This window comes from Dryobates pubescens, chromosome 15 (assembly GCF_014839835.1).
Source record: "Dryobates pubescens isolate bDryPub1 chromosome 15, bDryPub1.pri, whole genome shotgun sequence".
In the NCBI taxonomy this organism is placed as follows: domain Eukaryota; kingdom Metazoa; phylum Chordata; class Aves; order Piciformes; family Picidae; genus Dryobates; species Dryobates pubescens.
In genome coordinates this window covers 4,246,434-4,262,128 of record NC_071626.1, presented here as the reverse complement: position 1 = coordinate 4,262,128, position 15,695 = coordinate 4,246,434, and the positions used below count along the sequence as shown (strand labels likewise).

At 40.2% G+C, this 15,695-nt stretch overlaps 1 protein-coding gene across 13 annotated transcripts in view; it reads left to right on the top strand.

Moving 5' to 3' along the window:
* ANKS1B (ankyrin repeat and sterile alpha motif domain containing 1B) overlaps positions 1-15,695 on the top strand; it is a 414,109-nt gene that overhangs the window by 127,529 nt on the left and 270,885 nt on the right. For all 13 annotated transcript variants that reach the window (XM_054167872.1, XM_054167864.1, XM_054167871.1 and 10 more), the window contains one exon: positions 6,579-6,715. In XM_054167872.1, the coding sequence (XP_054023847.1) occupies positions 6,579-6,715 (137 nt within the window). The remainder of the gene's footprint in view (positions 1-6,578; positions 6,716-15,695) is intronic.

The following is a 15,695-nucleotide window of genomic DNA, read 5'->3' as shown; positions in this document are numbered from 1 at the left end:
TTGTGCATTTTGTTTGAGTCTAGTCTTGTACTTTCAGAGGTTTTAAATATAATACATTACCATTAGATGTGTAGCATAGTTCTGCTTCTAGATTATTACTAGAGCACAAAAACTAGACTTTTTTTGATCTGAATCACAGAATGCTAAGGGTTGGAAGTGACCTTGAAGCTCAGTTTCAGGTGGTTAACAAAAGTATAGGGTCCTTTTGGAAGCCATGAGATACATGTATGATGGGGGTCTGGTAGAATAAATAAAATGCTATATCCTAAAAAATTCAAACCCACATATACTCCAAATGAAGTGTCATGAGGATCAGCTGCTGTGATCTGTTGATCCATTGCCATGACATGAAATTGTAGAAATAGAAAAAAAAGAAGAAAAAAAAAAAGAGGAAATATATATATAAAAAAAGAACTAGCTAATACAGACATAATTGTAGATTTTGAGAAGGGTAATAGCATGTTTCTGTAAAGTGGAAAACTACAGATTAACCATGTGTTCCATTTGCAAAGGTTTCTCTCTGAGGTGAAATGTAATTATAACTATATTTCTGGAATATGAGCTGACTTTTGGCTTTTGATATTTTTGCTTGCTGAGATGTGGTAGGAATTGTTCTGCTTGGTCTGTTTGGTATCTGCCCCACAGTTAATATTGTGGCATTATACATATGTAATGTCTTTGAGTATATTAGGAGCAAAAAATATCTTATTAGAACAGTTCCAGTGAGCAGTTTGTCCTCACAGTATGTGGATAGGGGGATGAAACTTTTGATTAAACGCTTGCTGGACTGTAGGGATATGGTCTATAACTAGCCATAAGGGCTTTTTTCTCTATCTAGTATGCCATATGAAAGAAGACAATAACCCACTGACTACTGATGTCACACAGCACAGTAAAAGACAAAGTTCCCAGTGCATTACTTTTTATAGATCCAGTTAAATAGTTATTTGGTTTTGGTTTTGTCCAACATCTTAGTAGAAGACAGGAGTAAAAGAATCTCCTACAATATATTAGGATAGAGAAATGGTCGCTTTAATTTTGCTCTTTCCCAACTCAAATCTGAATTACCCTTTCAAGTGGAAAGCAGTCACCAAATCCATGTACAAGAGCTCCTTGCACTCCCCTCTTCTGTTCCTCTCCTCTTACCCTGCACACTTGAGAAGAAAAAAAAATATTCCTGTAATTTTTTACCATGATACTAGAAATAACATATGTGACATTTAGAAACAAAAGAGATTTTGGGAGCAGTGGTCACAGTTTGTAAGACTGTGAGTTGGGATTCATCCCTCATAATTCTAGGCCCTTGATTTAGCTGCTCATACTTAGCTGTCCATTGACGTATAAGCATTTGGGTGTCCCAAGCTGATGTTTTAGAAAGGCAGTGAAATTCCATACTTCCTGCAAGCCTCTTGAATATCCTTGGACCACTGAGAGGGTGTTAGCTAACAATGCTTTGGCAGTTGAATCGTGCCCTATTTGTCTACAACAGAAGTGTCTGCGCTCTAGCTATCTGGATTCTATTTAAAGCTAATGCATATCTTTGTATAATTAATGAAGCTTAGGGCTTGTTTCTGTGACCCAATGTTTCTTCAGGGTAACACATCTAAATGTAGAATATATTCTAAATTCTAATTAATACTCTTTTAGTGGATTGTCAGGGACTGAAAAAGGAATTGATCATGCTCCCTGAAATGTAACTGGATTTCAAGAAATCCCAGCTTGCAGGTCTGAAAACCTGATCTTCACCTCCCAAGCAATGATGGCAGCATTTGTAATCAAAGCTTTTTGATGCATAAGGAAAAGACTAATATGCAGAGGCAGGTTGTGTGGAGCATTAGTGTAACCATTGTAGGAAATACTGAGTCTGCTTCTACTGTAGATGTGTGAAAAAATTGGGAAAAGTAAGATCAGGAATTTTGGAAATTGAGATTAAGCCCCCCCACAGCAGGGGGGTTGGAACTAGATGATCCTTGAGGTCCCTTCCAACCCTAACGATTCTATGATTCTAAGATGTGGAAACCTATCTAATCCTGTGAGACATGTGATCGTCATCTCTTTTCCTATGTCCATGAGATGATTAGTGATAATTGTGATCATGATGGCACATTAGCACTTTCTGTCCTCTAGAACCTTGTATGCTGAGCCAATCAATCAACTAAGAAACAAAGCAAATTAGTATGACTTGCCAGGATGTAAATCAGTGCAGCTGGTTATATAGTCCACACTTGATGAGTCCACTTACCCTAAAATCTGAGCTTATCTAGCCTTAAAAAAAAAAAAAAAAATATATATATATATTTTGGTTATTCTGAACATAGAAAACATAACTTTTGTTTGTTTATTTATTTATGTGTATATATAGAATAATATAATCATAGAATTGTCAGGGTTGGAAGGGACCTCAAGGATCATCCAGTTCCAACCCCCCTGCCATGGGCAGGGACACCTCACACTACAGCAGGTTGCTCAGAGCCACATCCAGCCTGGCCTTAAAAACCTCCAGGGATGAGGCTTCCACCACCTCCCTGGGCAATCCATATATATATATATATGTATCTATATATCTCCTATTCTTTTTCCCTTGCCTTGAAATAAAGGATGGGAAGTCCTCAGTAATATAAATCAGAATGAGCTCCCATTACAGATCCCTTTTGACAGTTTCCCAGGTATGATGGAAACAGGAGGGAAGATTGTTAGAGTATGTGGCAGTTCTGTAATTTTTAGCTGCCAGATGATCCCCGAAGCCTGATATTATCAGAGTTGCACAGAAACATCTCTTCATTTATTGCAACTTAAGCCAGGAACTACAAGAGAATGACAACCACAAATACTTCCCTGCTGGCCCCATCTATAGCACCACTCACAAACGGCACAGGAGCTAATCTTTCCTAGGTAAATTTGGTAGATTCTCAATTTTCTTTTTGCCATGAAATGTTCCACTGAGGCTTACAGTATTACCACTGTGATGTTCACTTTAGTTTTGTTGCCAGGGAAAGAAGTAAGAAAATGAAAATGTAATTATTATACCATTTAATCACAAAAGGAAATATATTCAAATCAATTCCTAACGAAGCTGCGAGCGCGGTATACATAAACAGAGAAGTTGCCCAAATGGGTTGCAGGAACTAATTTGATGGTGATGTTCTGTCTCTGGTGGAGCAGACCCAGGTAGTAAATCATTATTTGTTGCCTAATGGGAAGATCCTACTGTGAAAATAAACAGCTGTCCACAATGAAGAAATTGTTTACAAGAAACCATTACATGTCAGACACTTTATTCCCTTGAGAAAGGAGGGAAGGCATCAAATACTGAGCAGCTGGCTTTTTTTTTTCTGGAATGCTTATTTCAAAGGAAAATACTTGGATTTATTGTTATTGTTTGCAAAGCTTTATTTATTTAGATTATGAAAGCATGATCCTTTCTTGTATTAACACTTCATTTTGCTTGGAATGATCTTAGAGGTCTTTTCCAACCAAAATAATTCCATGATTGATTCTATGACTAACTAATCTTCTTTGAGGTTATTGCTTGTTGTCTGTTCTTGAATTGGTTATAGTTGCATGCACAGACTGTAGCTGGAGAAGCTTTTCCCAGCCACATTTAATGGAACATATAACCTTCCTTCTTTCTCTCCTGAATGTCTTCTGATAAATTGTCTTTCCAAGGAATGCCACTCTGAGTCAGTTCAATGCTTCTCAGGTGGGACTGTCTAGGGGCAAAACCTAGTCTTCAGTAACCTATCACTGAAGGGAGTTAACAAGAAGTCTTTCCTGCAGAAAGAGCAAAATCTTTCTCATGTAACTGCATCCCTGTGTTACCAACTTGTGAATATTTGAAGTGTGGGCAAAGTAAGCTGAGGTGACTATCGATGAGGCCTTGAAACAGAACGAAGTGGTGGGCAGAAAACTGTATTAATTACCTTCAGCACCAATCTGTGCTTCTTTCTTGTCTGTCCTATGAGTGATGCATCTGCAAGGCTGATTTTTACTTGCAAGGCTTTCATGTGCTAAATAGCTAAGGGGCAGCTGTGCTTAAGCACAGCAAAAGAACAGGGACAGAAATGCAGGGGCTGCTGAAGTAACAGGGAATTTGTGTTCTTTATGGATTTAGCTGTTTGTCAGAGACAATCATTCTGTTTCACTCTCACACTAGTAAGTAATTAAGTGCACTAAGTACACTTAGCTAGAACTGAGTGGAACATTCCTCACTCTAGAAGTAATTTCTTAGCTTCCTAGGTGGTGCCTCTATTACCACATCTCATCAGCATTACAGTCCCGTGTTTGGTATCTCCACAAGCAGTGCAGGGCTCCCAAAGCAATTCTCTGAAGGTCCTTACTAATTATCTATTGATGAGTCTGTCCATAGAGTGAAAGAAGATGATATTTCTTATTCTGGAGAAAAGGCCAATGAGACTTTCAGCTTGATGAAGATGCTCCTGACACGTACTTAGCCTGCATCCTCACTATGAGATTTCCAAAGAGTATGGTATGGCCTTCATGTCAGATGCCTGTCCCTCATTTGATAAGCTGGGCTTTCAAATCACAGGATACTCATTCACATCTAGCGCATGAATTGACATTTACATACTAGGTCAGACAGGAGAGAATTAAGGCTTTCTGGAATGCTGTTAGAATTCTTCCACGTCAGGGATGTTAATATGAGGATTCACTTGCATTCCTTTCTAAGGCTGTGTCAAAATTTGTTTAACTCAAATCCAAGATTCCTGTGCACACTCATGATGATTCAGGAAGAGCTCTTCTGTGTGCTAAGACTGCATACCTAAAGGACTGGAAGCTTTGATGAGATAACTGTTCCAAAAAAAAGAGTTGGAATTGTCTGTTTCTATGACAGGAAGGGTTTACACTGTCAGACATCAGGTAACATCTGTTATCTACAGAATGTCTCCACTTTGGATGTCTGCCAAACTGCCACCTGAACGTGCATTTAGATTCTTCATTAAGTGCAATATTATTGCTTGACTGTTCCAGCCTGATATTTGCTCTGGAAGAACAGTTTGTGAGTTTGTATTTGACTAGAAACTTTAAGACCTCATCCAGATAATGTAGTGTTCCTGCAGGGAGTATTAGAATCCTCCATGTAAGTTTACATCCTTCAACTATTCCTCTTTATCCTAACATAGCTAAGTTAATTTGACTGGGTATTTCCTTCCCTTTGATATCTCTGTAGCACTTCCACAGTTCATTCTGGTTGGTAGGACTGAGAGGAAGAAGCTTCTGTCATTGTTTTCACAGAGCCATTTGTGACTTGTGCAGCTTATGTCTGCTCCTGCAGAAGTTTGTTAGGGAAAATTCTGCAGTTTACAGCACTGGAGCTGCTTTTGTTTATTTGGGGTTTGGTTTTTAATGGAGAGGATTCACCCACATAGTGGAAGCACATATTTGAGATCCACCACAATTACAAATAAATAGGCTTTCTTCTGTGAACTCTGCAGGTTGTCAATTAAGGCCCACAGACATGAGATCTGGTCTTAATGCAGAGCTGCAGGTGTTGTAGCATATTTGGGAATGTGGAGGGCATGTCTTTGTGACCCACCAAGAAAGGAGCTCTCTAAATTCCCATAGGCTGTAAAGACCACCATCACTGTGCACAGGCAATAGGATTTCCCCTAGAATCTGAACTAAGGCATTTCTTTACTAATAGAATTCTAAAGGCATGAAGTCATACGGAGCTATTGGGCTCCTGCTAAGTCTTTCAGATGCTTGGTTACCATCACAGTTGGAAGCTATGTCTTATTTTATAGTCCTTTCTATATCCTCTGACCTGATTTTCACTAACTTTACATTGTTAAAACAGTATTAAGAGCATTTAAAGAAGGTAAAAATGATATTTCAAACCCCTTTAATGGTCCTTCAAAATGCCATAAAATGCTAACAGCATTGCAAACTATGGGCAGGCAGCAGCTTCCCAAGTACCTCCAGGTGTGTAGGCATTTATAGGCCAGCTGTAGGTTATATAGCTGAGGCACTTGTAGAAAGGTGGTAATTGCAGCCCAGAGCTCTGTGGAGGATGCAAGTTTCGGTTGAGAGTTGAGTATATTTTCATGTAATCCATCTTTACTAATCAGTTATGATGCTCATGATGTCCATGAAAGTTGTTGCTGATAGCTACTAGCATGCTCTAAATCAGGTATGTGTTTATATAACCTGTTGAACTGAGTTGCACATCTTAGGATGAGATGTGTGTGTGAGTTCCTTTTGAAAACTTCCTTTCAAGTCATTCTTCTTATAATCATAGTGCTTGGGTTCACAATCAGTAATTCAGGGTAATGAAAGTAAAACATTTGTGATTGGTTTGTGCCTCATTTTATTTAGGTGTGAAGAGAGTGCCGTATCCTGCCCCAGCACAGAACGAGCCAATGGCCTGACCAACTTCAGTGTAGATGTGCAATATATGTCTTACCAAATGCTTTTAAATTACAGTAGGTTTTAAGTTACAGTAGGTTTTGGAAATGGAAATAATCTTCTGAGCAGCATCCTGTTTTCAAAAGAATTTTTAGTTATTTTTAGAAACGTGTGGCGTATTTTTAAGCTCATATAAATGCTATTTTTATTCACAGATAATGCACCTCAGGTAGCAATTACTGCACCAGGATCTGGTAACCGTAGAAACAGCTCTACAGGCCCAACACCTGACTGCTCTCCTCCATCACCAGACACTGCACTTAAAAACATAGTGAAAGTTATACGTCCTCAGGTAGGTGCTCACCTCTTATTAGTTGCATTTTTCATCTCAAAAGCAGGCTGTGATGCATGTATTCTGGGAGGATGTTATCACTATACACATATGGGCAGAACATAAAATATTTTTTGTTCTTAGGCAGCAATCTTGAGAGGTGAAGAAGGTAGAATGTTTTAGGAATGAGCCCCACAATTTGCCAGTGCATTTTTGTTACAGCACTAGTGATGAATGAAGTCTTCACATAGTCCACTCGCCCAAGTCCCTCTCCATCCACACACTTGGGAAGGAAGGTAACAAAAAGCCGAAACCCTCTGTGTTGAGATCCAGAGTTTTACTGGAAAGCTCTACAATGCACAATCGCCTCAGCCTGTTTGCAGAAAAGCAGCAGCAGAAGCCAGTGATAAAAGCAGTTCCCTCTACCCAAGCATATAGTACCCAGCTCAGTGAAAAAGAACAACACCCCCAAAAACCAACAGAAACCAGAACAGGAAGTATCTCATGTTGCAACCTGAACTTCAAGCCCCATGACACTTTGCTCCAGCCAGCACTTGCATTTTGAAGCTGGCTGATGGCAGTGTGGTATTTAATATCATCAACAGATTCGATTCAACCCATGACAAGTACTTTGATTTTTTTTATGTACTATCAGTTTTCTTCCAAGTTTACCTTCAGTTTTTATCAGCATTAATTCCCTGTTTACGCTTTCAGATTTTCTTTCCTCTTTCTGTATCTCCATTTGCATGGTCCCATAATGGTTCATCCCATTTTTTAGTTTGCTTTCTTGTCTAGTAATGCTTCTCAGCTTTCATCCTTCCTAACTATATGTATTTCTAATAGTATTTGGTAAAGACAGTGTGTGGAGAAGCTCAAGTTCCTTTTGTAATTCTTTAAGGAGCACAGCCTTTTAAAATAAATAATCCATATAGAGTTTATTTTAGGTTAAAAGAAACTGCAGGGAATTATCTAGTTCTGTGGCATTAGGTATGTCAGAGCTAGCTGTGAGAACTACACACTGAACTAACTAATTGTAAAACCTTTTTGATGTGAACCAAAAAATCCTATCTACTCTTCTCCTACCAATTACTGAGTTCAAATGTAGCTGTCTGTTCTTTGTGGCTGAGCTGAACTCTGCAACTGAACCCCTTTGATACCAGTGGTTGCAGGCTTTGTATCATCAGTGTGTGGCTGATATCTGTTATACTTGAGCAGTAAGCTGATATTTTGGTAACTATTGTATAGAACAGATTTGCTTTAGTGCCACACAAGTGGGCATATCACAGCGATGGAGATGGATCTTCTTGTCAGTACTCATTGGAGTACACAGATCAGAAGGTCTTGCAGGATTAAAGGTGATAAGAAGGTGCACCTGCCATTTGTCTCTGGCAGCCATTGGTTTCTATATCTGGCAACATCAAGGCACAACAGTTCTAATGACTGGCTGGCGCAGACCATCTCTCTTTGACACTACAGGAGGTTGGATTGCACGTTCTGGTTTAAATTTAGATTTCAGGGGGTCTAAAATAACAGGCCATCCCTTTTTGACACTGCAGGAGGCTGGATTGCACGTTCTGGTTTAAATCTAGATTTCAGGGGGTCTAAAATAACAGCTTCTTATCCTTTTCTATTTTTATAGTTGTTTCACATTTTGCTTGTTCCTGTAGTCTGTCCCTCCCACCCAACATCAGTATAGTACTGAAATGCCTCCTTCCCTCTAAGCTGTTTTTTTATAGTAGGTGGCAACAAACAGAAAGGTATTGGATTATTGTTAGAACAAGCTGTTGTGTGACAGCTTATTGAAAATAGCATTTAAAAAGCTGTTTCCATCATGATATTGCCAACAGATGGACCCAGAACACTGAATGGCGATGTTCTCCTGCTGCTTAACGCGGAATGGATTCAGCACATTCTAGGGAGCTGTTTTCACATTTAAATCATACCATTTACTGACTCCCAGTGTTCTCATTGTTCTGCAGAACAAAAGCTAGCTGTGTGATATATGTGGTCAGAACTTCACCACATTTGCTAAAACGTGTCTCATGTGGCGCTCCATGTGGCATGCTTCCTGTGCAGGAAACAGCAGCAGAAAGTCACACGTGGGCTACTGCTTAATATACATTGTAAATCTTTGTGCTAATACACAAGAAGTTGGATACACCACAGCATTCAGATCCCATTATGCTTTTTCTTTTTTGTCTCCACGTGTTTTATGCACATTCCTACAGTATTCCTCCTGAAACATCACTGGGTTTGTTGCTCACCTAATCGCCTTCCCCCAAGATTTCAACCCAAGAACTTAGACAAAGGAGCTGTAGATATTTGCAATGTAATGTTTGCAAACCATTAGTGTTAATTCTGCCTGCATATTTAATTCCTTTATTCTAGGCCTGCTGCATTCAATTACATGGCAAACTCTTTGAAGGTTAACACAATGGGATTCTATTCTTGACTGACCTCTCCCCACTCATGTAAAACTAATGAATGCTGTTACACAATGCATGCAAAATAATTAATTTGCTGATGTCTGCCAGGGCCTCTTTGCACTTTTATAGCAAAATAAACAGATTCTAAACAGATCTGAAACAGGAATCATAGAAATTTCCAAAACAGCTGTCACTCCTTTCCCCTTTTCATGTCTTGTGCACTAAGCGCAGGAAGGAGCCAATGAAAAACAGTATGGGAAGCTCTTCAGCAATGAGTTTTGCACTAAGCAGGCTTTGGTGGCTTAGATGAAGCTGTCAGAGAAGTTTGGCCTTTCAACTCACTAATTTGTAGGCTTACTTATAAGAGTTTACCTGTAGTGAGGAGAAGTGCTGTGCTTCTGTGTAAGCAGCAGTAGAGGGGAGCAAAGATTCCTTCCTCCTACCAGTCTGATAAGAGGACAGGGAGCGAAAGAAGAGGAACCTGGTGAGCTGAGTTTAAAGGCAGGGATGGGGGTCATTCACCTGACAGAGTTTGAAGATGTTTGTCTGAATGTCAGGTTTAGCACAGCAGCCTGTCTTTCTCCTGTTCCAGATGCTCACATACCCAATGCAGCTGGTGGGGGACACCTGCTGTTTAAGGTCCTTGATGAGGAAGGCAGCTGTGATACTGTACTGCCAGCCCATGGGGTGAAAGTGCCACTGCTGAGAAGTGTGAGATAGGAACAATCTCATATATTGAGTGACTCTTTCAGGGGTCTGCGTCATGGTTAAGTGATCCCTCATTTAATTGGGAAGAATTTTGAGATGAGAACCCTCACCCTAAAACCAAAGTAAAACTCTCTATGAATATCTCAACTATTCAAATTCACAGACTTGCAGATTGCATGGGATTGGAAGGGACCCTCAAAGATCATTCTGTTCACTCCCTTGCAGTGAGAAGTTACACCTCCAACTAGATCACACTGCCCGGGGCCACATAACAAGTCTGACCTTGAATGTCTCCAGGGACATGGCCTTAACCACATTTCTGGGCAACCTGTTCCAGTATTTTACCACTCTCAGACCCTCCTTATTTATTTGTTGAGGTCTGTTTGAACAAATAAACTGTATAGAGAGAGACTGTCTCTTGTCAGTGCTGTTCGCTTGCAGGTCCTTGGCCAGTTCATATACAACTGAGTTCTGGCTTCTCACCTTTGAAATGTTTTATTAAATGTAATTCAATATTTGCATGCTCTCTTCTTGTCTTTCTTAGATATGTTTCAAATGGCTTACTGTAGGTACAGCTTTTGATGTCTGAATGTGGATTATATGAAAGTGACTCGGATTTTATCTATCATGAATTAGGTTTTTTTTCCCCCATTTTGTATGAATAACCCAGCTACCTAAGAGTGTTGTTTCAGTGATATAAAGAGGGCTTCTGGTAGAAAGATAAAGGAACAGAGAATATAATTGTTCCTGAAAGAATAAAATTTCATCAGCTCAGGTTTTATTGCTAAGATCTGCAATAATCTATTCATTACAGTATGAGGATTTTTCTTGGGGGTTTGGCTGTGCTATCTTTGTTAGTCATCTTTTTTTCTGTTTACCTTTTTCGACCTTTTCAAAGAAAGTTACAGTTCTAGCTGTGATTCATCATTGCTCTGGCTAAGACATCTAGCAATATAATAGAAGATAGCAGTTCAAACATGAGGGGACAAAAGAAATTGTCTCCTATTTCTGTAAGCAGTAATAGAATCCTGCAGGGCATCTGTAGCCTCTCATAGACCTCTTCCACTTGTTTGGGCTACCAGGTGTGACCTGCTTAATGTACAACCATTTTGTGCATGCACAGTGAGCCTAGCCTGCCTATGTGGGTGTAGTTCATCTAGGCATAGGATAAGACAAGGACCATGACATTCCACCCCCCCGTAGCAGACTGGACATGAATTAACAGACCAGCCACAGGAGATATGTGCTCCACAGCCTTTCTAGTTGACCTAAGAAGTAATAGTAATTTACTTCCAAGGAAGTAATATATCACTTTTTCTGCACTGTGGTGTAGAAATTACTTTGAACAAAATCACCTTTAGAGGCAGCTCTGGAAAATCACAGTTCCAGAAAACAAACTTCCCAACTGATTGTTCCATAAACAGGATTCTCAAGTGGATTTCCCGGTGGTGAAATAACCTTATTCCTTAAGGGCACTGCAGTAGGCTGTTGGCATAATTCTTCCCAAATGAAATTTATCCCTTGTCACACTTATCTTGAGTTGGCACATACCTGTCTCTACAAAGTCAGTAAAATCCCCACTGCAAGCTTTTGCACCAGTGCACAAATATGAAACACACACTTGGTTACATTTCATCATAAAATGAGGGCTGGAGTAAATCGTTATGCAATAAATTCTCAGTGCTCACTTTCTGGATGAGATCACAGGACAGGTGTGGTGCAAAGACCTTTCTGCTATGAACTGATTTCTGTGCTCAGCCCAAGTTACAACACACTTAGCCAGAGAGGGAATAACCAGGACAATCACCATGCAGAATTAAAGTGCAGGCACAAGATGCTTCTTGATCAGGTGCACCCTTCTTTCTCTGGGATGCTGGAATTTGTGCAACCATTTGCAGTGTCCAAACTTAGCACAAAAGGCAAATAAGATTTACAAAAGTACTTTACTGAGAGTTATGGTTTTGTAGGGGATCAAACCCATCATCTCCAAGGTAAAAGTCAGCCCTGTGTGCATGATTTTACAAAGTTTTGGGAGGTGCTGAGCATTCTAAATCTCACTAAAAGAAAGATGTGTTCTATGGTCCTCAGGTGGGCAAGGTGGAGTCACCATCCCTGGAGGTGTTCGAAAGGGGATTGGATGTGGCACTTGGTGCCATGGTTTAGTAGTCATGAGGTCTTGGGTGACAGGTTGGACTTGATGATCTTTGAGGTCTCTTCCAACCTTATTGATTCTATGATTATTAGTGTGCCTGCTCTGGAGATTCCTTCCACCTTATGCAGTGTTTCCAAGGTTGTATATATCTGTTAGGGCTGCAAACACTTTAAGGTAGTTGACGTCAGTCAGTGACCTTGGTTCTAGGTGGTGGAGGTACAGTTCTCTCTATTTTTGTCTGTGAACTGGTAAAGTGTCTGTGCAAATCTACTGCACACAGTTCGATATATTTCATTCTAATGATGCTGAAATGCTCAAACAGGGGAACAAACAAATAGAATTCCTCGATAGCCCTTAAAAAGGAAGAAAACAAAGAAGTAAAAGCTGTACTGTCAGTGCCATTAAGATGTGGTTAGCAGTTCAACTATGTATGACTGAAAATATTGTAAAATTCTGTTACACTGAAATACTGAGGACCAAGTACATGAAAAGAGAGAGAAAAAAAAGCTTATGGCTGGAACTGTCTCTCAGGACTGACTTTCCCCCCCCCCACCTTTATCACCACAGAATTAGTGAGTAGAAGACAAATAACAGCTCCAGAGGAGGCTACTTCTATAAAGTTTCCTTAGAGCAGAATGGCTGTCCTGTGACTACTTAATAAGAGCATTAACCAAAATATTATTGAAGAGATGCATTGTAAATTATCTTCTTTGACAAGGAACTATAAAGCTTCATTCTATTCAGAGTATTTTAATTAGAGCTGAGATAATATGAAAACATAAACACATCTACTCAATACACAGCACTAATGAAAACAGCAGAAAGTATGTGTGAGTGCATTTAATTACAAGTTCATCAGGATGCTGAAAAACAAGTATGAATTAAAGCAGAATACTGCTCTTTACAGTCAGGAGAATGATGGGTTTAGAATATCACTTCTGCATGTGTACATCTTCTGGGTTTAACTTGATTGCTTACCTGGAGAGATGCTGTAGTGGTGTTTCCTCATTCAGTAAAAATACAAATAGATTCACAGAATGGTTTGATTCATAGAATGGTTTGAGTTGGAAGAGATCTTAAAGATCATTTAGTTCCAAGCCCTCTGCCACCTGCCCAGGTGGCTCAAGGCCTCATCCATCCTGATCTTGAACACCTCCAGGGAGGCGGGCATCCATGACCTCCCCAGGCATAGTTCCAGGGTCTCACCACCCTCACTATAAAGAATTTATTTCCAATATCCAGTTGAAATCTGCCCTCCTCAAGCCTCAATCCATTCTCTCTCATCCTATCACAAGAAGTCTTTGTAAAAAGTCCTTCTCTAGCTTTCTTGTAGCCCCCTTTCAGGTACTGGAAGGCTGCTGTAAGTCCTCCCCAGAGCCGTTTGTCCCCATAGGGGAGGTTCTCCAGCCCTCTTATCACCTTTGTGGCCTCTTCTGGACCTGCTCCCGCACTTCAATGTCCTTCTTACTCTGAATGCACCAAAAGTGGATGCAGAACAGAATATTTTGTCTAGTTGAACTTGTAACAGACCATATAGTTGAAATACTAAGCATAATACAGTTGAGATGCTGAAATGTACACTGGTAAACAAGCTTCTGAGCTCTAGAAGGCTCTCATCTACACTGTTGAACTGTTAAAACAGTCCAAGGTATTGCTTTAGTCCTGTACCATTCTTTCTCTCCAGAAGTATCCATTTGATTTGGAATTTCAGTGGGCAAAGGACCATTCCTAGTAGGTAATTCTGCTTTGAAGATTTTGTTCTGAAGGCTAATGCAGTTTAATATTAGAGATATGAACCAATCCTTATCAGCTGCCCTGCCCTGGTACATGCAATGCTTGGAAACAATAAGACAGAATCTGGAAGATGAAAACCTTATCTGTAGTGCTTTGGTGAATTTCTCACCCCATTAGCAGCATTTTCTTTTGTTTCTGTGTAGTACTAGCTGCTTTTTGAGCACCTTAATTATTGAGTAATCCTTTACCATCATCTAAAAATGTACCATGTTGGAGCTGAAGAAAATGGCCTTACATCTATTTTCCAGCTGTTTCAGTGGAAATACTGGGTTTTAATCTTTGAAAGCTAAACCAAATGTTTATAGCTGAGGAGGAAGGCATTCCTCTTATTTCTCAAATGCATCTCTCCCAATTCAGAGCTCATTTCGAGCAATGTTTTCCTGGGATAGGAATAATGGTTTATCTTCAAAAGCTGGTCAAATCTATCAAAGAGAGAAACCTCTACAAAGGTGTTTTTACTATTCAGGACTGCTCTGCCTTAGTACCCACAGCTGCAATATGATTGCAATTAAAATGAAAATAGAAGCCAAGGAGCATAGAAACAGGGATAAGCTCTGTATTTCCCTTATTTATCCCCGGTCTGATATGTTATCTGTGATGAAAGCTGGAAGGGGGCAACAACATCCTCCACCTTTAATTGCATACTCCAGCAGAGGACTCTTAAGGGAGAACTAGTATAGCATTCATCAAGGAGAACAGAACCACAGGAGCAGAAAGCACTATGGATATAGGACTCGCACTGCTTGACTTCCTAACCACAGGCTACAGGAAAGAGCTGTGTGTCTGAGCCATCCTTGAGTTATCACTAACAGTGAAATGATCTAAGTATGCTGATGGGCCATGAGATTACTATAAAGAAGTATGCACTTACTGCTTGTGCAGAATGCAAGAGGTGTCTTTCTCTAAATTAAAAATCAGTCAAACAGAAACTTCTAGGGCTCTGGCAAAATGATGCCATTAAATATTGATCTCATTTTAAAATGCATTGTGCTTTTACTAATGGAAAGCATCTACAATTAAGAAATGTTGTATTACTTTCCTCCTTTGCCCCTCTTCTCCCTCCTCCTCCTCCTCCTCCTCCTTTGCCCCTCTTCTCCCTCCCCCTCCTCCTCCTCCTTTGCCTCTCTTCTTCCTCCCCCCCCTCCTCCTCCTCCTTTGCCCCTCTTCTCCCTCCCCCTCCTCCTCCTCCTTTGCCCCTCTTCTCCCTCCCCCTCCTCCTCCTCCTCCTTTGCCCCTCTTCTCCCTCCTCCTCCTCCTTTGCCCCTCTTCTCCCTCCTCCTCCTCCTTTGCCCCTCTTCTCCCTCCTCCTCCTCCTCCTCCTCCTTTGCCCCTCACTTAAAAATCCACCTGATCCTGTAAACTCCCTGTTGTGGCTGCTTGGAATATATTTCTTGCCAGCCTCTGCGTAATTTCTGCCTGGCACGCTTAAATTAAGCTGTTGAGAAGTGAAAACAAGACTGGGGGCTGAAACTGCCTATATTTTAGTTTTAATTGTAGTCATAATTTAAGATAAAGTTCTACAAAATGAAAAAAAGAGAAAATGATATCACCTTGTTAAAAAGATAATGTGTCTTCAGCTTGTTTAACATTGTATTTTGAGGCCGGACAGAATAATTGATTCAGGAGTAATAGTTCAGTGTAGTCTTTCACTTCTAGGTGACATAGATGAATCAAACCCAGTTCCATTGTAATCTCCAGTATTTGCAATTTCAAGGCTACTTGATCATCATAGTTCAGGTCCTATAAATCAAATAAGTCTTGGCAGCAGCATTGACAGATGAGAATGTATCAGGCTTGCTGATTTTTCTTGCAAATCAAACCTGAGGTACTGGGGACAGAAGTGAAGAAGGCTGTGCTCTCACAGGCTGTATGGTACCCAAAATATGATGAATGTTATGGGGCTTTATGTAAGTCACCATGA